Source organism: Nyctereutes procyonoides, unplaced genomic scaffold (assembly GCF_905146905.1).
Source record: "Nyctereutes procyonoides isolate TBG_1078 unplaced genomic scaffold, NYPRO_anot_genome, whole genome shotgun sequence".
Lineage (NCBI taxonomy): Eukaryota > Metazoa > Chordata > Mammalia > Carnivora > Canidae > Nyctereutes > Nyctereutes procyonoides.
In genome coordinates this window covers 7,176,719-7,203,897 of record NW_026575026.1, presented here as the reverse complement: position 1 = coordinate 7,203,897, position 27,179 = coordinate 7,176,719, and the positions used below count along the sequence as shown (strand labels likewise).

At 36.7% G+C, this 27,179-nt stretch overlaps 1 protein-coding gene across 8 annotated transcripts in view; it reads left to right on the top strand.

Annotated features, from left to right (window-relative positions):
- Positions 1–27,179, top strand: part of RUFY3 (RUN and FYVE domain containing 3) — a 72,309-nt gene that overhangs the window by 26,914 nt on the left and 18,216 nt on the right. For 4 of the 8 annotated variants that reach the window (XM_055315305.1, XM_055315302.1, XM_055315303.1 and 1 more), the window contains exons 2-9: positions 14,368–14,541; positions 15,336–15,453; positions 16,291–16,392; positions 19,978–20,101; positions 21,956–22,017; positions 23,236–23,301; positions 24,492–24,561; positions 27,049–27,141. In XM_055315305.1, the coding sequence (XP_055171280.1) occupies positions 14,382–14,541; positions 15,336–15,453; positions 16,291–16,392; positions 19,978–20,101; positions 21,956–22,017; positions 23,236–23,301; positions 24,492–24,561; positions 27,049–27,141 (795 nt within the window). In that variant the 5' untranslated portion in view covers positions 14,368–14,381. Of the gene's footprint in view, positions 1–1,325; positions 1,380–10,303; positions 10,344–14,367; positions 14,542–15,335; positions 15,454–16,290; positions 16,393–19,977; positions 20,102–21,955; positions 22,018–23,235; positions 23,302–24,491; positions 24,562–27,048; positions 27,142–27,179 lie in introns of those variants that run through there. The other 4 variants (XM_055315300.1, XM_055315301.1, XM_055315306.1 and 1 more) reach the window with 2 other exon arrangements.

Here is a 27,179-nt window from a genome sequence, read left to right as displayed (position 1 = left end):
CATGTCTGGCCTAACCAACAGTCTATATATAGCTTTCCCAAAAAGTGCTGCTTTAATCACATATCACATTATTAGATCCTCATCTGCTTCCCTGTTTTCTGAATCTAAATTTTATTGTATTTGTATCATTTTTACACATTTTTATAACTATATATTTATTTAACACTAGAATGTACTCTTAAAAAATCACCAAACTACATCAGAACTAAAAATTAACCAATTAAATTACAGTGATAATTTAACATACTAGTGAGAAAGCAGGACAAATGATAAATTCTTTTCCTAGGTGATAATTCCGAGTTACTGCTTCAGACCCTTTGCTGGTGGTCTGTGATAAATTTTTCAAGAAGGAAGGCTTGCTGTGGACAGAGTATTGTTTGCCCATTTTCTCATTTTTGTTATGCTTCTTCCTCTGATAATTTATTTTTATTTGCTGCATGTTACACATAATGAAACTCACATGATTTTGTGAGTTTGCATATGAATCTTGCAGTTGTATACAGTATAATAGCTTCAGAATTCCTGAAGGATGAAGCTAGTGTACTTTTAAAAAAATTTCTGTAGGTTCTCAAAATTTACTTCCAAATAGTCATCTTACAGCTTTAAGACACAGAAATGTCTATTTGTAATCTTCCATGTTCTTTCCTGTCCTTTTTTGCCTCACATGGAATATTCTGTGTACAAGAACATTGAATTTATAGTAAAAGGAGAGAGTACTGTACTTTTAAACTGAATAGACATCTTTATTGAATTATAAGTGACTTATTTTGTCTGTCTTCAAAGCAGCATCTTCTTTATTTTTGGTTTGGGGAAGAACTATGGGAGTGGGAAGGCTTTGGTTGTTTTAAGAAAAGTCACTAGTTTGTATCATGATACTTGCTTTGAATCTTAAAAAGCATTCCACATATTTTTCAGCACTGAAGTGGTCAAAATAAATGTTGAATGAAGTCAATGTTGTATACACTTAAAGATACAAACAGTCTAGTCTTGATTTTCAATGGAAAAAAAATCTTACTTTTTTATGGGATATGTTTGCTTTTTTTTAGAAAAAAATCTTTGTTTCCTTTCATTAGAAACTCTGAAATTGTTTTAGCTTTGGAACAGATTTAATAGTCTTAGTTGATATCTCTGCTTAGTGACATATTATTCTTCCTTGAGTATGTTCCCAGCCCTTTTCACTGTTAATCTCTAGGTTAAGCTGAAAGCATTCTAGGAAATCTCCCTTTCAGTTATCCCTTTTGAAACCTTGTTTTTAATAGCACTTTTCTTTCTTGGCTTGCATGACATTTTATCTTTCTTTTCCTTTCTTTTTGCCGTTTGCAAAGACTCTTGGGAGGATTTGACAGATTTGGTGGAGCAAATGCGCGATGATACAGAAGGTGCGTGCCACACCAACATCTTTCAGCTTTTTTTTCCTATCTTTTTCTTTCTTTCTTTCTTTTTTTTTTTTTTTTTTTTAATTTCTAACCACCTTTTGATCGTTTTCCATAAGCCAGATTGTCAGCTTTGGTTTTATTTCCCATGGCAATAACTGGAGTAATAAAAATATTTGCCAGATTTACCATACAGGTACTTCATTTGTACAGGATTAGGCTTTTCAGAATCTTGCATTTAAAAATCTTTCTCCTGTGGTTCCAAGTAAAGTGTCATAAATATATGTTTATGCTGTTCCTTTAGGATATTTGTTAAACATGTATAAGGGGACTTTATATCAAAATATATCAGTTTTTTTGGCTGTTTTTTCATTTATTTGTTGGGAAGATGTAAATCTTTTTATCATTCGTGAAAATGTATATTCCTGTTAATTCCACAGTAGTCAAAAACAAACAGATCCCAGGAATCTGAAGTATCCAGTCTGGAATGCTGTTCAGATTTGTAGATTTCCATAACATTAAGCACTTGGAGCTTGGTCCTGTCATAGCATTACTTCCTGGTGGAATTACTTTCAAAAGTAGCACATGTGTTCCAAAATAGAAAGTCCCCCTAATAAGAATTGTTTCTTCTGTAAGGGGCACCTAACTTTAGGGAGCCCAAGGTAATTCACACATTTTATAATAAAAATAGAAAAATTGAAGTTAGGCTTCACTGTATCTCCCACTTTGCCTGAGTACTAAAGTGTGTCGTGTTTGTGTGCCTACCCCACCGACACCCCCACCCGGCTTGAGCACATACACATCCCCTGCCCTGCGTGCACACTGACCTTTTCATTGCCTGTGCATAGTGCATCAGCCTCCTCCTGCCTGGTCCCTGCAGCCTTACCCCTGGAAGTGTACTACCCTCCTCTCCCCACCACCAAGTTCCCCCCACCTCAGTCCAGATGGGAGCTCTGCTAAGGAACTGCTCCTTGACAGCCATGGCCCACATTCAGGTCTCCATTCACTCACGTCCTGCGTTGGAGCTTAAGGCTCTTTACTTGTCCTCTACTTCTGGTGTGTTTATCGTCCTACTCAAGTGTAAAATCCTTACAGGTCTTAAACTTCTCAGTATCTGTGTGAGACCTGGGGTGGTACTGTGCTCAGTCTGTTTGGTCATACCAGGCAAGACTACTGATGCCCAGTAGTTTCTGTCGCCACTGATGCCCATTAGTTTCTTCTTCAGCACTTAACTTTGAATGAGTAAATTATTCCGAGTTTCATGTGTTTTCTATAGTCAAGCTGTCCTTATTCCATCTCTGATTCTGCTTGTATTGTAACTAGTTACTTATAATTCAATGAAAAAAAATCAGTATTACATAGGTGATTGACAGTTCATAGAGAAAGAAAAACGAAGAGGAGGGTGTGGATTCATTCAGTGAGTAGCATTTACTATTATGTTAGCTGTTGTTATTTACCTTGTACAACACAAGTGTAAGGTTTTGATTCCTTTAATAGACTAGGTACTAAAGAAAAATGCTGCATAAAAGCCAACAAATCTATGCCTTTCTTGAAACTTCTTCCCTAGGACTCACCCTGGTAAAATTCCATTTCTTTAATACAAAGTACTACTTGAAGAATCAAGCCTTGTGTGATAGTAAGCTGCCTCTTTTCATTTTGTTTTTGTGGGAATTTTTGTGAATGATTATCATAGATGAAATCAGAAAGGGAAATAAGATGAGTTATAACATAATAGCACATTAAAAACCCAGAAGATGTGAACTGTCTCAATATTTTGATGATCTTAGTAGATTAGCAGTCACATGGTGTATGGTAATATTTCAAGAATGTATTTACAGACAAGTCTTTCTGGAATGTAGTTTTTAAAGAAATCAGAATGAGGAAGGGAAATAGCTTTACTCATTAACTTTTTTTGAGTCATTTCATCCCTTTTTTATTATTATTTTCTGTTTCTCTTGCCTTATTTCCGTTACATGAAATGTTAGAGTTTTACTGTACTATTATATAACTTAAGAATTTTTATAAAAATGAGTACTTGTAACAAAAATAAACATGAGTTAAGGAGTGTTGCCCACATATAACACACTTAGCAGCTTAGGGACTGGGGTGAATCTCAGTTTCAGACCCTGAGAAAGCTGACGATGTTTGTAGGCTCAGATCTTTTCAGAAAACTTTCACTGCTGAGCTATTTCAATTCTGTTTCTCGTCTGTTATTATGAATGTGTCATAACAGTTGGTTTTTTAGTAAAGGAAGTGTTAACATTGGTTTCCAGCCTCCTGAAAATTTGCTCTTTAAAATAACAGACCCTAGGAAGTTGCAGATTTGAACTGTTAGCTTTGGGGTTTTGTTTTGTTCTAAATTTTGCAAGATTGAAGTTTTTTCTGGTGATCCGATTTCTTAAAGTGATGGTTGGTTTTACAGTCAATGTGTCTGTAACTCCTGTCTAATAGAATATGAAGTGCCTTCTTTTTTTTTTTTTTTATTTATTTATGATAGTCACACACAGAGAGAGAGAGAGGCAGAGACATAGGCAGAGGGAGAAGCAGGCTCCACGCACCGGGAGCCCGATGTGGGATTCGATCCCAGGTCTCCAGGATCGCGCCCTGGGCCAAAGGCAGGCGCCAAACCGCTGCGCCACCCAGGGATCCCATGAAGTGCCTTCTTAAAGTAGAAAGTATCCTGCTTTCAACACTGATCAATTATCTGGCATCCCATCTCATTGTATACTATTAATTTGTGCCTAAAAGATTGGAAACTCACTAGAAAATTCTGAAGATTAAATGAAGTAATAAAAACACACAGTTTGCTATCTTTAGTTTCTCAATAAATATTAAATTCCTTCTGTACTTATTACTAATTAGCCTCTGAAACAGACTGAAATTGCAATTACCCAGATTAAGCATTTCTAAATACTTAACATGCAGATATTTGTTTAGTCTTCAAAACTCTATTATCATTTCACAGATGAGGGAAGTGAGGCCTGCAGAATTCAGAAAGGTTCTGAGTGGAATACTGCTCAGCAATAAAAAGGAACAAACTATTGATACCCCCAACAACCTGGATGAATCTCTAAGGAACTATTGCTGAGTGGAGGGAAAGAAGCCAATTTAAAAATGTACATACTATGTGATTGCATTTATATAATATTATTGAAGTGACAAAACTATAAAAATGGAAAATAATAGTTGCCAAGGGTTAGGAGAGGGTAACGGCTGGAGGGAAGGCTAGGTTGTCACCCCTGCTTCTGACCAAGCACATAGAAATCAGAGGTTCTTATTTAAGGGAGACAAGGCTAAACATAAAGTTCGGTAGGTTAGGTGTATTAAAATGCATTGGTTAACTTATATTTTCAACTTACAGTGGGTTTATTGGGATGTAACCCCATCATATCTTGAAGATGTGTTATTTTATTTTATTATTTTTTTATTTATTCATGAGAGAGAGAGAGAGAGGCAGAGACACAGGAGGAAGGAGAAGCAGGCTCCATGCCGGGAGCCTGACTCGGGACTCGATCCCGGGACTCCAGGATTGCACCCTGGGCCAAAGGCAGGTGCTAAACTGCTGAGCCACCCAAGGATCCCCGAAGATGTGTTATTTTAAAGGAAACTCCAAACACTATGCCTCTCCATTCCCAGATACTTCAGTATGACACCTAACAAGATTAACAATAATTTCTTAATAGTACCTAATATTTATTCAGCACATTTTCAAAGGCTGCTTGTCTCAAATATGTCTCTTTTCAGTTAGTTTGTTTGAATCAGGATCCACACAAGACTCTAAGTCTCTGGGGTTTCTTTTACTTTTTTAAATTACTTTTTATACTTTTATTGTCCTCATTTTATTTCCAGCTTTTTATTTAAATTCCAGTTGGTTAATATAGAGTGTAATATTAGTTTCAGGTGAAGAATTTAGGGACTCATCACTTAGATCAACATCCAGTGCTCATTACAAGTACCCTCCTTAATACCTATCATTTACTTAACCCATCCCCCTGCCCACCTCCCCTCCTGTAAGTCTCTAATTGTGTTGAAGAACAGCTTTATTGAGAGAGAATTCACATACTGTAAGAGTCACCACTTTAAACTATACAGTTCAGTGGTTGTTAGTATGTTTACAGAGTTGGGCATCCATCACCACTACCCAATCCCGGAATATTTTCAACACTCTATAAGAAACCCTGTACCCATTAACATTGACTTCTGTTCTCTCTTCTCCCCAGATCCTGGCAACTACTAATCTATTTTCTGTTTTTATAGTTTTGCCTGTTCTGGACATTTCATATAAACAAAGTCATTAAATATGAGGCCTTTTGTGCCTGGCTTCCAGCGTAATGTTTTCAAGGTTCAGGCATAATAGGACATTTATCAATAGTTCATCCTTTTTATTTCTTTTTTTTTTAAATTTATTTATTTATGATAGTCACAGAGAGAGAGAGAGAGGCGCAGAGACAGAGGCAGAGGGAGAAGCAGGCTCCATGCACCAGGAGCCCGATGTGGGATTCGATCCCGGATCTCCAGGATCGCGCCCTGGGCCAAAGGCAGGCGCCAAACCGCTGCGCCACCCAGGGATCCCAATCCTTTTTATTTCTGAATAATATCTCATCATACATACTATATTTTATTCATTCATCGATAGATGGACATTTGGGCCACTTCCACATTTAGGTTATTATGAGTACAGTTGTTATGAACATCCACTTAGGAATTTTATATGGACATACGTTTTCACTTCTTTTGGGTATATACCTAAGAGTGGAATTGCTAGGTCATATTGGTGACTACGGTTTAACCTTTTGAAAAATGAACTGCCAGACTGTTTTCCAAAGCTGTTGTACCATTTTAGATTCTTGTCAACAATTGTTATTTTTCTCTTAAAATCTTCAAAAAAATTATATCCATCTTAGTGAACGTGGACTGGTATCTCATTTGCATTTCCCTAATGGCATTTTTTTCATGTACTTATTAGCCATTTGCATATCCTCTCCAAGGAAATGCCTATTCAAATCCTTTGCCCATTCCTTTTTACTGGGTTATTTATCTTTTGTTGAATTGTAAGTTCTTTGTATATTGGAGATACTGGATATAATATGTAGATATCCACCCACCCACCCCCCATTTCATGGGTTGCCTTTCATTTTCTTAATGATATCCTTTGAAGCACAGATGTTTTTAATTTGGACAAAATCCAGTTTAAATTTTTTTTATTATTCTTTTTAATCCAGTTAATTTTTTTCTGTTGCTTGTGTTTTTGGTGTCATCTAAAAAACCATTTGGTTCTGTTGTATAATCCTTTTTATATGTTGCTAGATTTGGTTTGCAAGTACTTTATTGAGGGTTTTGCATCTATATTCATATGAGGTTCAATTTCAAATTCAGTATCTTGTTATAGATTTTCTGTTTCTCAAGTTAGTTTTGGCAGTTTGTATTTTTCTTAGAAATTGTTCATTTTATCTAGGTTGTCTAATATTTGGGCATACAATTGCCAATTAAATAGTATTCCCTTATAATCCTTTTTGTTTTTATAGGGTCAACATGCCTCCTCTTCCTTCCTGATTTTGGAAATTTGAATCTTCTGTCTTTCTGTTGGTCACTCAAGCTAGATGTTTGTCGGTGTTGTTGGTCTTTTCAAAGAATCAACTTTGGGTTTTATTGATTTTTCTCAGTGCTTTAATGTGCTGCTTATTTCTGTTCTAATCTTTATTATAGCTTCCTCCTGGGGCTTTCCACTGATGTCTGTATTTATTGGTTGCCCTGGAGGAAGCAGTCTCTGAAATCATGGAATTATGATAATGCTGGAGCTGAAGAGTCATCTAGGTCAGTGTTTCCCAAAGTTTAATGCACATGCAGATGACCCTGGGGTCTGGTTAAAGTGCAGAACCTGATTCAGTGGTACATTGGAGCCTAAGGTTTCCCATTTCTAAAAGCTTCCAGGTGATGCCAGTGTTGATGCCAGGGCCGTATGTTCAATGGGGAGGATCTAGTTCATTTGGTATCAGAGTCGTTGGTGGGGTTTTGTAAGCCATGTTGTTTCTCTCCATTCCAGGGATACTCGCACCCCCCCACACACCCCCACCCCCGCCTTGAGAATTGGTGCTGCAGTGAGTCATTGTGACTGATACGGGTGTGTATTGTTTCAGTAAGATGAAAGAATTATTGAACAAGCTTAACCTTCTCATTTGACATATGAGGAAATTGAGGCCCCAAAGAAGTAAGACTCCTTGTTTGGTATCATATAGGTAATTGTTGCAAATAGGTGATTAAGATTAATAGGTGGCTATAATCTTTCTGCTGATAAAGCTTGATTTTAACAAAGTACATTAAGTGAATTTCCTCTTTAAGTTTATATAATATTTGGAATGGCATTAAGGAGACTAAGTAGATATGGACATAGATATATAGGTAATCTAAGGGTCCAAAGACTCTTCTGATTATTTTTAATTTTTTTGAAATATCCCGAAAATACTTTATTAGACCCGAAAGAGTTGCCAGAGAAAAACGTACCATTTGAATTTCCGAATGCGGGAGTACACAGGTTCCTTCATCACCTAAAAGCTGGGAATTATAGTTGGGAAATTGCAATGGCTTCTCAGCTGGATTGAAGTTTCTTTGCCTAATGCTCTATTTTTATTATTTTTTTAAGATTTTGTTTTTAAGTAATCTCACATCCAACATGGGGCTCGAACTTAAAACCCTGAGATCAAGAGTCATACGATCTACCAACTGAGCAAGCCAGGGTCTCCTATTGATTATTTTTAAATGAGGATCGAGTAAAAAGTTCCTGATTCTCTTGTACAAATACGTGTCATCAGACTAGTTAAATGGTGTTTTATTACAGGATCTTTTTAGTGCTTTCATCAATTTCTTTCACTCTCAAGGACACCTCATTTTGCACCAGTTTTATACTCCAAGAAATATTACCAAAATAGTTCAAAATAGATTTATTTAGGAATTATTGGTCTTCAGACATTCTGAACACAGAGTAAGCTTTCCTTTCTGTATCTTTCCGTTAGTATGTCATTTTTAATCTCATATTAATGTTCTTAGGTATCTTTGGAAAAACTCCATATGACAATATTTGTTTCTCATATGGGATAAATTTTTGACCTGTCAGATAACCAGGAAGTTCTAAAGAGTAACTGCTTGTACATATGAATAATTCCCACCTTAACAAAAATTGGGTACAATATAACATGCTTAATTTTGACTTATGTTAAGTATAACTGAACTTTTCGTCAATTATTCATAAAACATTTCAAGATTTCTCTCTATGAACATTAGTCATTGCACTAAAGAGTTAAATAGGGTCTTGGTCAGATGATGGGTATGCAGAGCAGTGTGACTCGGTGTCACTCTTAGCTACATGACTTTGGGTTCACTTTTGTCATCACTGTTAACAAAGTGAGCCTCATTACTCTGTAAAGTTCATTAAAATTTTCCTCATATGGAAATTAACAGTCTTGAAGAGCTATAATGAAGATCTACATGTTCTTGAAAGAACTTTGGTTTGGAAATCAATTGATAGAGTTTATTATTGTAACTGGAGTTACTTTTGTACAGTTTGTTTAGTCCACTGCTCCTGCTCTGTTCCCTACCAAGGTGCTTTGTGCCAGCATCTATCTGCTCACCAAAACATAGGACTTACTCTCCGTACTTCCCTCCTTCTCTCACATCCAAGTGGTCATCAAGTCCTGAAATCCTGCCATTCTACCCCTGGAATGTCCCCCAAAGCTATTTCCCCCTTCCACACAGCACCAACTGCTCTAGTTCCACCCCCTGCCATTTCTCTCTCCAATTATTGCATTAGACCCTTACTTGCTCTGCAGCTTTGAGTTCTTGCACCCTTCCAATCCATCTTCCACACAGCTATGAGAATGGCTCCTCTAAAATTCAAATCTGTGACATAACACCTCTCATTAAAATCTTTGACTTTAAGGTAAAATTCATACTCCTTAATAAAGATCCTGAGCAGTCTCTCCTTTACCTGTTTTCCCTCATCTCTTCTCACAGCATTCACTTATATGCACCATACATTTCTGACACGTTTTCCTGTTGTACCAAGTTCTCTCATACCTGAGCACCTTTGCCCGACCTTTCATCCTGCTCCCTTCCCAGCTCTACACTTACCCCCTCATCTGACTAACTGTCTTTTGGTCCTTTAAGATTGAATTCAGGAGTACCTGGGAGGCTGTCAGTTAAGCATCCACCTTCAGCTCAGGTCATGATCCCAAAGTCCTGGAATTGAGCCCACATTAGGCTCCCTGCTCAGCGGAGAGCTCGCTTCTCCCTTTCCCGTTCCTCCTGCTTGTGTTCTCTCTCTCTCTCTGTCAAATAAATAAATACAATTAAAAAACAAAAAAGACTGAATTCAAAAGTCTTATTCTCTGGTACTGAAATATATGGCACATAATGATGACTTTTTTTTTTAAGATTTATTTATTTTAGAGAGAATGCACGTGAGCAGGGGATGGAGCAAAGGGAGAGGATCCTTAAGCTGATTCCTCCCTGAGCACAGAGCCCCAAGGTTGGGCTCAATCCTGAGATCATGACTAGAGCCAAAATCAAGAGTTGGCCACTTAACCGACTGAGCTACCCAGACATCCCTCCTGATGATTTCTGTATATTAATTTTGAACTCTGCTACCTCTGTGAATTTGTATATTTTTGTACAGATTTTGTTTGATTTTCTGGATATAAAATCAGATCATGTGAGAGCAGTAATATTTGACCTACTCTTTCACAGGTTATATGTTTGTAATTTCTTTATCTTCTTTAATTGCATTCCTCTACCACCCTCAGGACAATGTCAAGTAATAGCCATGTTAATGGATATTTCTTAATTTCCTCAAAATGCTACAGATTGAATAAACATCTCTTATAAGCCTTAAAAAAATTAAAAAAAAAAAAGCCTTCTCCTCTGAGAACTTATGTCTACATTACCTGCCCTTTATGCATGAAAGGAAAAGGGGACCAGGTGAGGTACCTTTCTTCTGTGCATATTCCTGTAATATTTTGTGTATACTTTTGTTAGTGTTCTTATTGTAGTACATTTGCACTGCTTCTCAAACCTTTCCAGATCCAGTGGAATAGGAAATTGTATTGGACTTACATATAGCCTCCTGAAATTTTATATTAATATCACATCTAGTATCTTAGCCTTCAAAAATTATATAAAATGTACATTTGATTCCATAGAAAGGCTATAGTTGACCTAATATAAAAATATTTTAGTTTTATTTGTCCTGGAATAAAATTTTTTTTTGTCCTGGAATAAAATTGATCTTTGTCAAAGATGATAATGTTTATTGTGAAATTTCAGGTTTTCTCTGTAAGCTCCCCAGTTTTGTTCTCCAGACATCTGCCTAACCCAAGTTTGATAAATAGTAAGCACTTTGATGTCAGGAACTAGGTCTTCTATCTCTGGAATCCCAGCATTAAATATAGTATCTAATACACAGTAGATGTTCAGTATTTATTGAAAATAAATAATGAATGAACAAAAGTTCAGTTTTGGAATAATAGTGTTAAGTGTTAGCATCGTTAAACATTTTAATTTTGGATATTTTTCTCATAAAAAATATGACTAATGACACTGGGAAAGTCATGCATTTTAAAAATAGTTTTCTGGCCTATACAATTTATCAAAACCTTAAAAAGAAACCTTTTATAGTTAAAATATACGGAAAGATCACATTGTAAATATTCAGCTATTCAGCGCAATGAATTTTCACACAATCAGCAATTTCACATAATACACACATATCAAAAACCAGAACAAGAACCTGCCCCTCAGGACTTCCATGCTCTCATTGTGTCACTACAGCCCTTTTTAACAGCATATGTTCGTTCTGCAAAATCATTTTATATTTGAGTACAATTTAAAACAAGTAAACTGATTGAATATTTTTTATTCCTATGACAAGTTAATGATTTAGTGATCATTACTAGTAGCCAACATTACAAAATGGAAAAAAATAATTTTAAGTAATAGTAATAAAAACTATTTTCATTAGTTTGCATTAGCATTAACCAGAAAATGTAATCAAAATTATTTGCAGTGCCCATACTCTTGTCTACTCTTCAACACAAAAATGATGTTAATAATAAACATTAAATAATAATTTTAGTTTTTGCATTAAATAATAATGAGCAGTAAATTCTTTTAAACTTTTATGCCTAATTGTCAAATTGCCCTGATTTTTGTCTTTTATTTGTTTAGAGAAGTAGTTCTCAATGGAGGGGGAGCCCAATTTTGTCTCCCAAGGGACAGGCACCTGGCACGATCTAGGGCCATTTTTGCTGGTCAGAACTAGAGGGTGCTACTACTGACACCTAGTGGGTAAAAGCCTGGGTTGCTGCTAAACTTAATACACAGAGCAGCCCCCACAAAAAATAATTATCTGGCCCAAAATGTCAGTAGTACCAAAGTTGAGAGCAATATTTTCTAAAGAATGAGTGGGTTGTGTTTGGTGTAGATTCATTCCAACGGGGTATAGCAGCATACTAATAAAGTACAAGGTATTAAGACTTTAGTTTCCCTTGGTATTAGCTCATATCTGTTTATTTTATTCACCTCAGACCCAGACCCCAAACAGATGTCTTGAACATTTTGTTAATGATTATAAGAAGAATGAGATGACGTAGTGTAGAAGGATAAATCCATCACCACTTTTGGCAAAAGTCTCAAATCCAGCTCTCTTACAAAATTTTCTTGCCGTCTGTTGGAGGTGTTAAATAGACAATCTAGTAGCTCTTCACAGACATTCATGTATACCCACACAGCTGTACCCCGTTCCTTTCTTCCAGTGATTATGGAAGGTTAGAACCACTGGAGTGCAGGGCGCCTAGGTACTCAGTCCATTAAGCGGCTTACTCTTGAGTTTGGCTCAGGTCGTGAGATCAAGTCCCCCTCAAGGTCTGCACTCAGAGTGGAGTCTGCTTAAGATTCTCTCTCTCCCTCCCCCCTCCCTCTGCTCGCTCATTCTCTCTCTCTCTCTCTCTCTCTCTCTCTCTCTCTCTCTCTAAAATAAACAAGTCTTAGAAACACTGGAGTGCACATAAATGCCAGTAACAAAGTTTGAGACTAATGTCTAATTAGGTTGTTTCTCATGGTGGTTTTTTAGGGGGTAGTTCTGTGTGTATTTCAGTGTCCCCTTGTGAGCTTATTCTGATCTTGACAAGTTGATCTCTCCTGAGCAAAGAGTCACTTGAGGATGGTCTTAAAACAGATGTTGTGCAAGAAAGAATTAATGACAATATATACCAGTTCTGACTTTATAATAAAATATTTCTCTTAAAGTATTACCTCAGAGAACAAACCCAGATTTATAAGTTGGAATTATAAATCTACAAGTCCTTAAATTTAATGAAGAAGATTAGCTTAGAATTTGGCATTTGATTGCCCTTATTTAATTGTGAAAGCAGATACAAATGAAAACAATTGTATGAAGAAAATTAGGGACATTTTGAATAAGATAATCTGTTTTTTATGTTGTAGCTTTTTTGTTTTGTGGAGCATGGGTTCTTTAGTATTTTTTGTCAACCTAAGAAGAGGTAAAATAGTTCATAGATCTCTAGGCCTTTTCCAGTTTTTAAAGAATATAATATATTTGATGTTTGGGAGGATGCATTAGCTCTCGGGTCAGGTCTAGGTGTAATTCTGCCAGTTATGAACTGGTTGGCCTTGGGCTGTAAACTCTTATGGGCTTCCTTTACCACCCTAAAAGAAGGGACAATACTTAATGATAGAGTCACAAGAATTAAATAAGATAGTCATGTAAAAGAACGACCAACAAGGGGATCCCTGGGTGGCTCAGCGGTTTAGCGCCTGCCTTTGGCTAAGGATGTGATCCTGGAGACCCGGGATCGAGTCCCTCATCGGGCTCCCTGCATGGAGCCTGCTTCTCCTTCTGCCTGTGTCTCTGCCTCTCTCTCTCTGTGTATGTGTGTGTGTCTCTCATAAATAAATAAATAAATAAATAAATAAATAAATAAATAAATAAATAAATAAATAAATAAAAAAAATCTTAAAAAAAAGCGACCAACAAGAGGGAAGGATAAATATTCACTGGAGTTATAGGTTCATTTGCAAGTGGATTATAGTGGTCAAGAGCATGGGTTTTGGAGTCAGAGAGCCAGGGTTTAGACTCTAGCTTTGTTGTCTCTTACTGGCTGTGCCCAGGGGACCAGCTTTACACTCTTAAGCTGCATTCGTAAGTTGGCACTATCACTAACTGTCTCGCCACCTGCTGTAAGGAGGGATTGAAACCGTACCTGTCAGAAGCAGCCCACAGTACCTGGCACAGGCTAGGCACCAATAAGTGAAGGTAGTGAGAGCCTGGGTTGTTCTGTGTTCTGTGTGGTACTTAGTCCCTCTTCTCAAATAATTTGTCACACTGTACGCTGAGTCTTAAAAATTTGGAAGCTAATGCTAATTATTTTTAGTTTATTTAATGCTTAGTTTAAATAGTGTAATTAACATAAATAGTAATGCTAATAATGTAAATAGTATATTTGGAACAAAGTTTAAGTACTTTTTTTTTTTTCTACCCTGGCTTTAATTTTTAGAGCCCTTCACACCCTGTAGAGAATGAGTGTCAGGGCCAGGGTGGAATTTCAGAGACTAGTGTGAAGGTTGGACGATAATGAGCTTATGATGGACACTCAAGTTAAGGTGGTAGCAGAGGTGGTGGTGAGAATATTAAGACTGTACTCAAGGCTTGAAATTTGATAAAAATAAGTAATCTCACTTGCATCAAAAATATTCCTAAGGGAAAGTGGCATCTTTTTTTTTTTTTTTAACAACGAGTACCTGGCAGAGAATATAAAACCTAAGAGTATACTTTGGCACCACCGTCTTCATTGCTGCCAAGAGACCAACAGTCCCACACAGCATTGCTTTTGTGCTTTTGATGCTAATATCAACACAGTGACATGCTGAATTTTTAAATGTGCTGTTTCCAGTAACCATGGTCCATCCTCTCCCTCTTTGGCTATAGATCCTAATTATCTCATGGCTAACGAACGCATGAACCTAATGAATATGGCCAAGCTGAGTATCAAGGGCTTGATCGAATCTGCTCTAAACCTGGGGAGAACTCTGGACTCAGACTACGCACCTCTCCAGCAGTTCTTCGTGGTGATGGAGCACTGCCTGAAACACGGCTTGAAGGGTGAGCCAGGGCCCCAGATGCAAATGTGCACACAGCTGTATTCTGGCAATACATGCTCAAAAAAAAAAAAAAAAAAAAAAAAGTTCTTTATGGCGCCCAAGAATAAGAGATTTGAATTAATAATACTAACCTATTGGAATGCATCCTATATGGGGACAGGGGTATGGTTGAATTAAAGGACATTCAGGGCTTACAAAACACAGATCACTAAATGCTAGAGCTGGAACAGACGTCACTAGTCCAATATGGCCTTTCTGTTTGGCAGGTGGAAACAGGTGTGGAATGGGAGGTAACTTGTCCAAGGTCACACAGTGAATGGGTAGAACAAGTGCTAGAACTCAGATTCCCTGATTCTTGCTTTTGTGTTCTTCCATTTAACCGTAAGCTTTTCAGGGCCAGACCTGGTCTTACTGCTTCCTTCCCTTCTCCCTCCTCAGTATATATGAGCCTGCTTCTGGACTACATATTCTGTTCCATTGGACCATTTTCTTCACTAATGCCACGTAGCTTTAAGTACTATATTCTTAGGATGTTTTATTATATCATAGGGCTAGTTATAAATTCTTCCTGAAAGAGGAAGAACAGTCTTGGGAAGTGGGAGATTTTTTGATTGTCACAAAGTATTGTGTGTTCTGAATGCATGAATAGTTTTAGAGCTTCTGATAACCCAGGACTAGTTCCCTGAAAAAAAGGACTGAACATCTGAGAGAGAAGTGTATGTATGTGTTGGTGTGTTGAGGGAATGTTTATGCTGTAAAGAATATTAAAACACTATTCTGTTTTTATCACCTTAGCTAAGAAAACTTTTCTTGGACAAAATAAATCCTTCTGGGGGCCTCTAGAATTGGTAGAAAAGCTCGTTCCAGAAGCTGCCGAGATAACAGCAAGTGTTAAAGATCTTCCAGGACTTAAGTAAGTTTAGGGTTGAATTCTCTTAGGGAAATATTATTAATATTAACTATCTCCTTGAAGACAAAAGATAACAATGACCATAATAATTTATTTCCTAACAATCCAAAAAGCATACTCTTATTTATGAACAGGCGCTGTTGCCAGAGAACTGCTTATATAAAATATTAAGAGAATTATGCCTGTGAGAGATAATTATTATGAATTTAAAAGAGGTTCATATTCATGTTAAGAGACGAAACATTGTCTTATTTTTTTCACTTGTGGGATCAGAATGTCAAGAAATTCGATCTAAGGAGAGAGAATGCTAGACATGACTAAGAAAAAGAATGTGTTCAATGCTGTTTGAGAGTCCAGATTAAAACAGTTGTCAAGTGAACCTCAGGATCTGACGCGGGGACTCAGAACTCAAAAAAGAGTAGTAACCCTCTTCCCAAAGTAGACTGCTCTAACTTTGATCAGATGGAGCCCTCAATGGCCTGTGTCCACATTACTAGTATTTGGGTGCTTACATGATCCACCCTAAGTTTATAGGATTAACCAGTGTTCATGTGCCAGGACATTTCAGTTGGGTGTCCCAGAGGTTTTGCCTTCAAACTGCAGTCTCAGTCAATAATTAATTCTTCAGAAGGCGAATTGCTAACACACCACCAGTCCCACTAGCGCCCTCATCCCAGCCAACCCCCAGAGTTCCTCGCATGGGAATGTCATGAAGGAGGTTGTAAGGAGCACCTCCCTGTGCATGTTATACTGGGCACTATGAGCAAGAGAAAGTGAGTCTGTCCCACGATGGCCCCTATCTCTGCTACTTTTAGTTCTTTGGTTCCTGTGTTTCTGTAGGACACCAGTAGGCAGAGGAAGAGCCTGGCTTCGTTTGGCATTGATGCAAAAGAAACTCTCAGAATATATGAAAGCTTTGATCAATAAGAAGGAACTTCTCAGGTATGAACATCTTGTTAAACTTTGTTCTTTTCTTGCTATGTTCCTATCGTATAAGGTTGAATCGTATATAAATTTGAAATTGCTACAGATCAGCGTGGCAGGATACAAAATCAATGCCCAGAAATCAATGGCATTCCTATACACTAACAATGAGACTGAAGAAAGAGAAATTAAGGAGTCAATCCCATTTACAATTGCACCCAAAAGCATAAGATACCTAGGAATAAACCTAACCAAAGAGGTAAAGGATCTATACCCTAAAAACTATAGAACACTTCTGAAAGAAATTGAGGAAGACACAAAGAGATGGAAAAATATTCCATGCTCATGGATTGGCAGAATTAATATTGTGAAAATGTCAATGCTACCCAGGGCAATTTACACGTTCAATGCAATCCCTATCAAAATACCATGGACTTTTTTCAGAGACTTAGAACAAATTATTTTAAGATTTGTGTGGAATCAGAAAAGACCCCGAATAGCCAGGGGAATTTTAAAAAAGAAAACCATAGCTGGGGGCATCACAATGCCAGATTTCAGGTTGTACTACAAAGCTGTGGTCATCAAGACAGTGTGGTACTGGCACAAAAACAGACACATAGACCAATGGAACAGAATAGAGAATCCAGAAATGGACCCTGAACTTTATGGTCAACTAATATTCGACAAAGGAGGAAAGATGATCCACTGGAAGAAAGACAGTCTCTTCAATAAATGGTGCTGGGAAAATTGGACATCCACATGCAGAAGAATGAAACTAGACCACTCTCTTGCACCATACACAAAGATAAACTCAAAATGGATGAAAGATTTAAATGTGAGACAAGACTCCATCAAAATCCTAGAGGAGAACACAGGCAACACCCTTTTTGAACTTGGCCACAGTAACTTCTTGCAAGATACAGCCACGAAAACAAAAGAAACAAAAGCAAAAATGAACTATTGGGACTTCATCAAGATAAGAAGCTTTTGCACAGCAAAGGATACAGTCAACAAAACTCAAAGACAACCTACAGAATGGGAGAAGATATTTGCAAATAACATATCAGATAAAGGGCTAGTTTCCAAAATCTATAAAGAACTTATTAAACTCAACACCAAAGAAACAAACAATCCAATCATGAAATGGGCAAAAGACATGAAGAGAAATCTCACAGAGGAAGACATAGACATGGCCAACATGCACATGAGAAAATGCTCTGCATCACTTGCCATCAGGGAAATACAAATCAAAACCACAATGAGATACCACCTCACACCAGTGAGAATGGGGAAAATTAATAAGGCAGGAAACAACAAATGTTGGAGAGGATGTGGAGAAAAGGGAACCCTCTTACACTGTTGGTGGGAATGTGACTGGTGCAGCCACTCTGGAAAACTGTGTGGAGGTTCCTCAAAGAATTAAAAATAGACCTGCCCTACGACCCAGCAATTGCACTGTTAGGGATTTACCCCGAAGATTCAGATGCAATGAAACGCCGGGGCACCTGCACCCCGATGTTTCTAGCAGCCATGTCCACAATAGCCAAACTGTGGAAGGAGCCTCGGTGCCCATTGAAAGATGAATGGATAAAGAAGATGTGGTTTATGTACACAATGGAATATTACTCAGCCATTAGAAACGACAAATACCCACCATTTGCTTCAACGTGGATGGAACTGGAGGGTATTATGCTGAGTGAAGTAAGTCAATCGGAGAAGGACAAACAGTGTATGTTCTCACTCATTTGGGGAATATGAATAATAGTGAAGGGGAATATAAGAGAACGGAGAAGAAATGTGTGGGAGATATCAGAAAGGGACATAGAACATAAAGACTTCTAACTCTGGGAAATGAACTAGGGGTGGTGGAAGGGGAGGAGGGTTGGGGTGGGGGTGAATGGGTGACGGGCACGGAGGGGGACACTTGACGGGATGAGCACTGGGTGTTATTCTGTATGTTGGTAAATTGAACACCAATAAAAATTAATTTATAAAAAAAAAAAAAAAAAGAAATTGCTACAGATCAAAAACAGTTGGTTCATGGCAATTTCATGTAGTTCAACTAATATCTTCTCCCACACCTCATCAAGAATAGATGTTTGTTACATATGTTCAGTCTGTCACTGTGGCATATATACAGGACAGGCCAAAATGTTATCCCCCCCAAAAAACAAGAAAGGCTTTTGACACCTTAGCATGTACCCACATTCAGTAAGACAGGAAGTTGACATATAACATTAAATTTTAAAATAGCATACACAAATTTCCAGATGGATTATAGATACAAATGGGAAAAAGAAAACAGTAAAACTTTTAGAAGAAAATATAAGGTAGACAAAAATTTCTTGAACAAGACATAAAAAGTTCTACCTTTAAAGTAAAAAAAATGGATACATTGGTCTACATTAAAATGAAGAACTTGGGATCCCTCCGTGGCGCAGCAGTTTAGCGCCTGCCTTTGGCCCAGGGCGCGATCCTGGAGACCCGGGATCGAATCCCACTTCGGGCTCCCGGTGCATGGAGCCTGCTTCTCCCTCTGCCTGTGTCTCTGCCTCTCTCTCTCTCTCTCTCTGTGATGACTATCATAAATAAATAAATAAATTAAATAATAAATAAATAAATAAATAAATAAATAATAAATAAATAACTTCATTCATCAAAAGACACAAGATTAAAAGGCAACCCATGGAGTGAAAGGAGATATTTGTAATATTCAACAAATTCATATTCAGGGTATGTGAAGAACTTCTTCAGGCCAGTAAGAAAAAGACAGATGAGTAAATGTAAGAGTAGATAAAAGATTTGAACAGGCATTTCACAAGAGAAAATCAAAATGGCTAGTAAACATAAAAAGGAGGGTAGCTGGCTGGTTCAGTCAGCAGAGCATGCAACTCTTGATCTCCCAGTCATGAGTTCAGCCCCACATTAGGTGTTTTACTTTAAAAATTGATAAGAGGAGCGCCTGGGTGGCTCAGTTGATTAAGTGTCAGACTGTTGGTTTCAGCTCAGGTGGTGGTCTCAGGGTCAGGGGATGAAGCCCTGCCTCAGGTTCCGTGCTCAGCAGGGAGTCTGCTTGAGGATTTCTCTCCCTTTCCCTCTGCCTCTCTCTCCACCTGCATGCACACACCCTGTCTCTCTCAAATAAATAAATAAGTCTTTTATATGTAAAGATACACACAAGTTCACTAGCTATCATGTAATTGCAAATTAAAATAACTGTGGTATCAGGACACACCTACCTATAAATAAAGCAGATCTCTGAGGCAAATTCTGAAAAACAAAATAATTTTTTAAAGACCCATTAAAGATCGAAAAATTATGCCTTGCATCTTAAATACAAATATATGGGGAAAGCATCGGTAATCATTTCAGTGAAAATCTCATTCTGATCACTTTTCTTTCAGCTGGAAAGCTAGAGTCTAGTCATGTACCTGTTATCTAAAACAAACTATCCAAGCCCATACTTTTTTTTTTTTTTAACTTTTTTACTGTTATCATAGTATCCATATTTAACTATGAGGCCAGAATTTTCTGCTTGTCTCAAGATTACATCATTGGATTCTTGAGGTTTTATTATTGGTATTCCATGGATTTCTCTTACAGTGAATTCTATGAACCCAATGCCCTCATGATGGAAGAAGAAGGAGCCATAATTGCTGGTCTCTTGGTGGGTCTGAATGTCATTGATGCCAATTTTTGTATGAAAGGAGAAGACTTGGACTCTCAGGTATGCAAAAGATGCTCAGTTACCAAGTGTGTAACTCTGAGTTCTGCTATCTCAGAATTTGGATTGATCAGATTATACCAACCAAATTAAGGGAAATTCTGTGAGTCACTAGTAGGATTTTTAAAACTTTTGATGTAAATGTAAACAACTGGTTTTTCCTTCGAAGTTGACTCACTTATGTATTATGAAAGTTTTACAGAATTATTGTCTTGACGTGGTCCCTGTTTAAAATATTTTGTACAGACTAAAATACCTTCCCCCTGACCCCCCGCCCACACACACACAAGCTAAAATATATATACAAGCATGGTAGTTACAAATACAGACTGAAGGGACGCCTGGGAGGCTCAGTGGTTGAGTGTCTCTGCCTTTGGCTCAGGGCGTGATCCCAGGGTCCTGAGATCAAGTCCCTGCATCAGGCTCCTTGCGGGGAGCCTGGTTCTCCCTCTGCCTGTGTCTCTGCCTCTCTCTGTGTGTCTCTCATGAATAAATAAAATCTTAAAAAAAAAAATAAAGACTGAAGCCACTCTTTAGGTTCAGATTCTCCTTCTTTATTTTCTTGCTGAATTAATTTTGTCATTAGTTTTTTGATGCTTCACACTTCTTAGCTATAATACAGGGACAAAAAAAAAAGGAGTATCTCTATTTCATAGAATTATGGTGTGGAATATAAAAAGTACATGTGATGTACCTGGTACAGAGCCTGGCACATATTAATTGCTCAATAGGTAAAGTCATTTTCACTCTCTTTCTCACCCCTTCTCTATGAAATACTACAGCAAATTTCTGTTACTTTTTCTCTGAGAAAATGGAAAAGGAAGTATATTTTAACCTGGATTTTAAAAAAGAAATAAGTTGAATGATAATACAACAGTCCTGAAAAATTTAGATACAGTACCTCAGTGAAAATTTGGAAGAATAATTACAAAATGTTACAGTGGTCCTGTCTGAGTGTTGGGACAATGGGTGTTTTGTATTACTTCCTTTTACTTACCTGTATTTTCTGAAACTTCTTCAAGGAGATGTGCTTTCTTTCTGTATTTAGAATTTTTAAAATATTATTCCTAAAAGTGAATAGGGGTTCAGTAGAAGAATGCTTGAGAAAAACAAAAGAGAAAGAAACTTTAAGCCTTAAATTTATAATAAGCATTCTGTGGACTTTCTTGGAGTCTTGTGTTGACTTTCATGACCTGGTCTTCGGGTCCTATTGCCTTAATCTCGATTCATTACTTACTTTCACCCCTTTTCAAGTTCTTGATTATAAGAAAATAAAACATTAAATTTTCATCAAAAATTTCAAATAATTGTGATTCCTGGGCTCAGTAGTTGAATATCTGCCTTTGGCTCGGGGCCTGATTCTGGAGTTCTGGATTGAGTCCTGCATCAGGCTCCCAGTGGGGAGCCTGCTTCTCCCTATGCCTCTGTCTCTGCCTCTCTGTGTCTCTCATGAGTAAATAAATAAAATCTTTTTTTTTAATTAAAAATAATAAAAATAGGGGGATCCCTGGGTGGCTCAGCGGTTTAGCGCCTGCCTTTGGCCCAGGGCGCAATCCTGGAGTCCCAGGATCGAGTCCCACATTGGGCTCCCAGCATGGAGCCTGCTTCTCCCTCCTCCGGTGTCTCTGCCTCTCTCTCTCTCTCTATGTCTATCATAAATAAATAAATAAATCTTAAAAATAAATAAATAAATAAATAAATAAATAAATAAATAAATAAATAAATAAATAAATAAAAATAAATTTCAGATAACTGCCATGACTTTATTACTGTTTTGAGTGCCCAGAAAGAGACATTGTATTATGCCTTGGAAAAAGTATCTGATTTTATATTAAATTCTGAAAATTCTCTCTGTAGGTTGGAGTTATAGATTTTTCAATGTATCTCAAGGATGGGAACAGCAGTAAAGGTAGTGAAGGGTATGTATGGGAAAATTAAGTTTCTTTTTTCTTTAATTTTCTTTGATAGCATTTAAAGTTTATAACAGTAGTGCTTTAACAGAATTGCTGAAAGAATTTATGATAATGTAGTTTTAATAGTCTTGCCAAAAAGATCTGGCAGTTGTGCCTGTTAAGCCCTAAAAGAGGTTTTATAGTTAAGTGATTTTCGTACTGTGAGGTTTAAGGGCTTACAAAATGAAAGGGTTTATAAAGGAATTCGGTGTTCCATCTTTTGAAGTAGTGTTTGAAAACATGGTCCTTTTAATCCAGGAGGATTGCATTTTCAGTTTTCTTATAATTTAAAATATTAAACATGTACTGTGGACTTATGTAAAATGTTGACATTAAGGGTAATGGAGTGAAGAGTCTCTGGGAGCTCTGTACTAGTGTTTCAACTCTTGTAAATCTAAAGTTATTTCAAAAAAGTTGTTAAAATGTCCATACAGTCCTTAGAAATTAGACATCAGAATGTACCTGATACTCTTTGTAAATTTAGCAGTTCAGAGCACAATTAATCTGAAGTTCTTTACTTTGGACATTGAGCCAATACTATGTCATTTGTTCTTTAACTGTAGCAGTAGAGGTGTGTGGCCTTGATCTTACTTTATTTGAAAAGTCTGGTTCTTTAACTTGCCTGTTATAAATTAGTTGGTTCCAGAAGTGAACCTCCTGTTTCCACTCTATTTTCTCATGTAATAATAAACACTTGATCTTTATAAAAGTTTTTTATACCATTCACTTTGAAATAAAATTAGCATGGAAATAAAATTAGCAAATAAATAACATCTGGGAACAAATGTTATTATACCAAAATCAGTTTAATTCAATTCCTATGATAAATGGAAAATTGTTGTTATAAGTAGTAATGGCAAAACTAAAAAGTGTCTCATTTGTGACAAGAAAATTTTTATTTTTTAAATGCCTCTGATAGATTATAATGTTACACCCTTAACCTAAGTTATTAAGGTATGTAAGCTATAACAAATGCTTTATTAATATGGGGAATTTTTTGTTTCATTTTTTAAATGTGTCTTTCTTATTGGGGGCATTATATATCAGGTCTGTCTTCTGGTTCAGTGTATGTGTGGCACAATTTTCCTTTATTATATAAAAAGGTTGAGGAAGGGGAGCTCTTGGGACTTCTAATCTTATTATTTTATTTCTATTTTAACCCCCCAACTCTGCCTTCCACCCCAGAGATGGCCAGATTACTGCAATTCTGGATCAGAAGAACTATGTAGAAGAACTCAACAGACATCTAAAGTAAAGAATAAATACTTTTTACTTTACTGGGGATTTTGTTGTGAAGGAAAGGAAGAATAAACTCATGAGCCATGAGGATTAAATTCAGGCAGTCGATACTCAACAAAAATACATAGAATTCCTGCCTGCCAGGCACTGAGCTAGGCACTAAATAAATGTCATTTAACAATTTGGGCACTTTTAGTGAAAGGCAGTATAAGATTAGTATGTAATTAATAACTAGTGATTAAATAAGTATATTCAGTTAAGAATTCTTAAACATGTGACATACACAGTTGAAAGTGGCAGCCCTCTTGGTTCATATTTTAAGACTGATCTTGGGCAAACCACTCATTGCCTTAGTACCTTTAGATGAATTGTATCATGTTGGTCCCTTGCATTTTTCATTTATACATTGAATTGATAATATTAACTTACCCTTTCTTCACCATCACTACCATTAATTTACCAAATACTAAGTATTTTTCAGAACTGTCCAGAACATGAAATAGTCTATCGGTATTCTCAAGTACATTGATGTTCTTGTTATGCTAAAGACTGTTGAATAATTCAGAAAAATGTATATATCCAGTAACTCTTATTTTGTTTATAATTCTCTTATAAAGATAATTTAAGTAAGAACTATAATATGAGTATACTGGTAGCAGTATAGATTTTGAGTAGTCTTGGTTTCAGCTAGAAAATCCAAGAATAATTTAAGTATATTTTCTTTGGAGACAAAGAACTAATAATGACTACAGTGAATTATGGAGATGTTAGTCAAGTAAAAGTACACTTACATTGTTACTATTTTCATGTCTTAGTTTCTTTATCTGTATTTGGGGATACATAACACATAGGGTTGTTGAAAAGAATAAATGAAATAATGCAAATAAAATAATTTAGAAAAGTTTTTAGTGTATGGCAAGCACTTATTCAGATAGCTTATTATTAAATAAGTAGTCTTTAAAGTTGTGCAGTGCATCAGCTCTTTTATTTTATCCAACAAGTGCTTATTAAATATAGACTTTAGTACCAAGAGTAAAATAGGTAGGATCCGCAGCTACTGTGAACTGTCTCAGAGCCTGCAAGTCCATCATGAATTGTGGACATTTGATGATGGATAATACCTGTCATGGATGTTTACCTGGGAAGTACAGGATGTTCTGTTTTTTCAAGAGAAATCATCGTGTTTTTTCTTCTCTTGATAGTGCTACGGTAAACAATCTTCAGGCAAAAGTGGATGCATTAGAAAAATCCAACACTAAACTGACAGAGGAGGTAAGTGTTTTGGAAATTCTTTGACATACAACTTAATAATGTGCATTAGTGGAAGCATATCTCTTGATACTCATCATTTGTTCATTCAGTAAACATTTGAGTACTGCTTTTGTCCCAGAACTAGACAAAGATTTATGTGTGCATTGACTTATGTGTGCCAGATAAGCAAGCTCCCACACTCATGGGCCTTATTTTCTCCTTGACCCCAAGGAGATAGTGTAGATAACTTAGTACTGGTCAGGAGGCCGGCAGTCCCTGCTTGCCTGTCATGCTGCTTACAAGTCATGTGCTTCTGAGCACATAACTCACTTGACCTCCCAAGAGGCCCAGTTCCCCTCCTGGCAGATGAGGATGTTTATACTTCTCCTTTCAGCCTCATAGTTACTCTGAAGATCACAGAAGAATATATATGTGAAAACCCTTAGAAAATCCCCCAAAGTAAGAATAAAAATTAACCTCATGTTTTGCTTCTGATTAATAAGGAAATATTTTAACTCGTCAGTGGCAAAACTACAAATTTTTTTCTTCAATAGCATTAGAGGTTTCTATGAAAAATCTTAAATTTTCCAGGTGGCAAAGACTTTATCTTAACTATATCTTACCTATCTTACTGATTTCTTATTATAGGAAATATCAGTATATCCTCTTATATACCATGGCATAAAGTTGGTTTATATAAAACCAAATTCAAGCAGCAGTCAGGAGGATGCTGTTTAAAGAGTTTTCTTCAGAACATTTCCATTGTTACAACTTTAAAACACCTTCCTTATTACTCAGCTCTGTGGACCTCACTTTTCAATATAAATTCTTAAATTATATTAAAACTTAATGGAAATGATCCTTAGAATTTCACCCTACAAAGCTTTTGAAATAATCTGATTAGACATTTCATACTGTGATTCTGCTGTTAGTTACTCTATTGAGGCAATATGGCCCAGCAGTGAAGCATGGTCTCTAGAGCGAGGCTCCTTGGGTTCATGTCCCACCCAGCTCTGGCACTTGCTAACTTTCTAATCCTGGCCAATAACTTAAGCCTCTATTTCTTGGTCTTCTCTGTAAAATGGGAATGATAAAATAATAGTAACATTTTGTGTGAATTAAATGATAATACATAAAGACTCAGGCCAGTGCTTGATATACCATAAGCAGCCAGTAAATATAGTCATTAATTTTATTCCCTCAGTCACAAGACTTTTCCTCCTGACCTAGACTTATTTTATTAGCAATATTAATTTATTCATTCATGTACTTATTTTGCCAGTAACATTTATTTCCTTTAAACTTTGAATTTTTAGAGACAGGTAAGCCCTGTGCATAGGCTTTATAAAGAACAGATAAGGCAGATCAGATCTATCTTTTCCCATTTCCATCCATTTTGGATTTAAGAGGGCCAGTAAAAAACAAAAACCCTCCTTTCCTCTCCTGAGTTCTGAACTGGTGTGATAAAATGAGTAGAATTAAATAGATGAAGATAGATAAATATCCACTTTATTATTGGTAAAGCTGAATTAGAAGCCCCACTTGGATGTACAGCCATAATTTCCTAATACTCTCTCTGATGTTAAGGTCTTGGGAGAACCTCTTTGAAGATACCTCTGGATCTAGGAAGCAGGCCCACTTGTCCAGAGTTAACTTTTTTTTATGTCTTGTTAGGCCCATGGAGCAGAGAGGTAGATATGGGCTTCCAGACCTGCCTCTGGGAAGCATGCATGAGCCCTGGCTCCTCTGCACTTACGCACTTAGAACAGGAACCAAAGAGAACCTGTGCCCACTGCTAGTGAGGAGATCATGTAAAGGGACACTAGCCTGGCCAAGAGGAGCCTACTGAGTGCCTTTCCTGTGCTCACTCAGGCTCTTCCATCTTCTCTGTGGGGAATCAAGTTCAGCAGGTGCGGAAGAGGAACAAATGTTTCCATTTTACTTTTCCATCCTGTGGAACGCAGATATAAATGTTTCCCCTGAGCAGTGTACTGTTAATAATACTGTTAATAACATTAACTTGCCTTTCTAGGTGCTGAAATGACTTTGTTCAATTTCAGGACTTAATGGCATCTTTTAGAGTGAGAACTTTGGAGTTCCATTTTTTCACTTTTAAAAATCATCTACGAAAAATCTTACGTAGGGTTTGTAAGATGAGTTTCAAGGCCTGAGGTGACCCCTTTATTAAACATTTTAGAAATAGGTATTGTAACTAAATAGAAGTTACCCATGAGAACACTTTTGAGGTAAACAATCTTTAAGTTAACATTTTGGTGCTGAAAAGAGTTTACACAAAAAGCAGCAATAGGAGATATTTTTTATTTTTATATACCTAGTTTAAAAATACATTTCCTGATATATTTTTATGTGGTTGGTTAAAGATAACCTTCTCTCCTTCTAAGAATATTCAAGCCTGAAAATCATGTCCTACCAGCGGATCATGAATTATCTTACCCTATGTTTAAAAAGAAAGATAAAAGATTATTTTTTAAATTTGTTTTTCAACAGCTTGCAGTTGCAAACAACCGGATTATTACCTTACAAGAAGAAATGGAACGAGTTAAAGAGGAAAGTTCCTACATATTGGAATCCAATCGGAAGGTTAACCTTACTGGTTTTATAAGATATTCCCAGAGAGT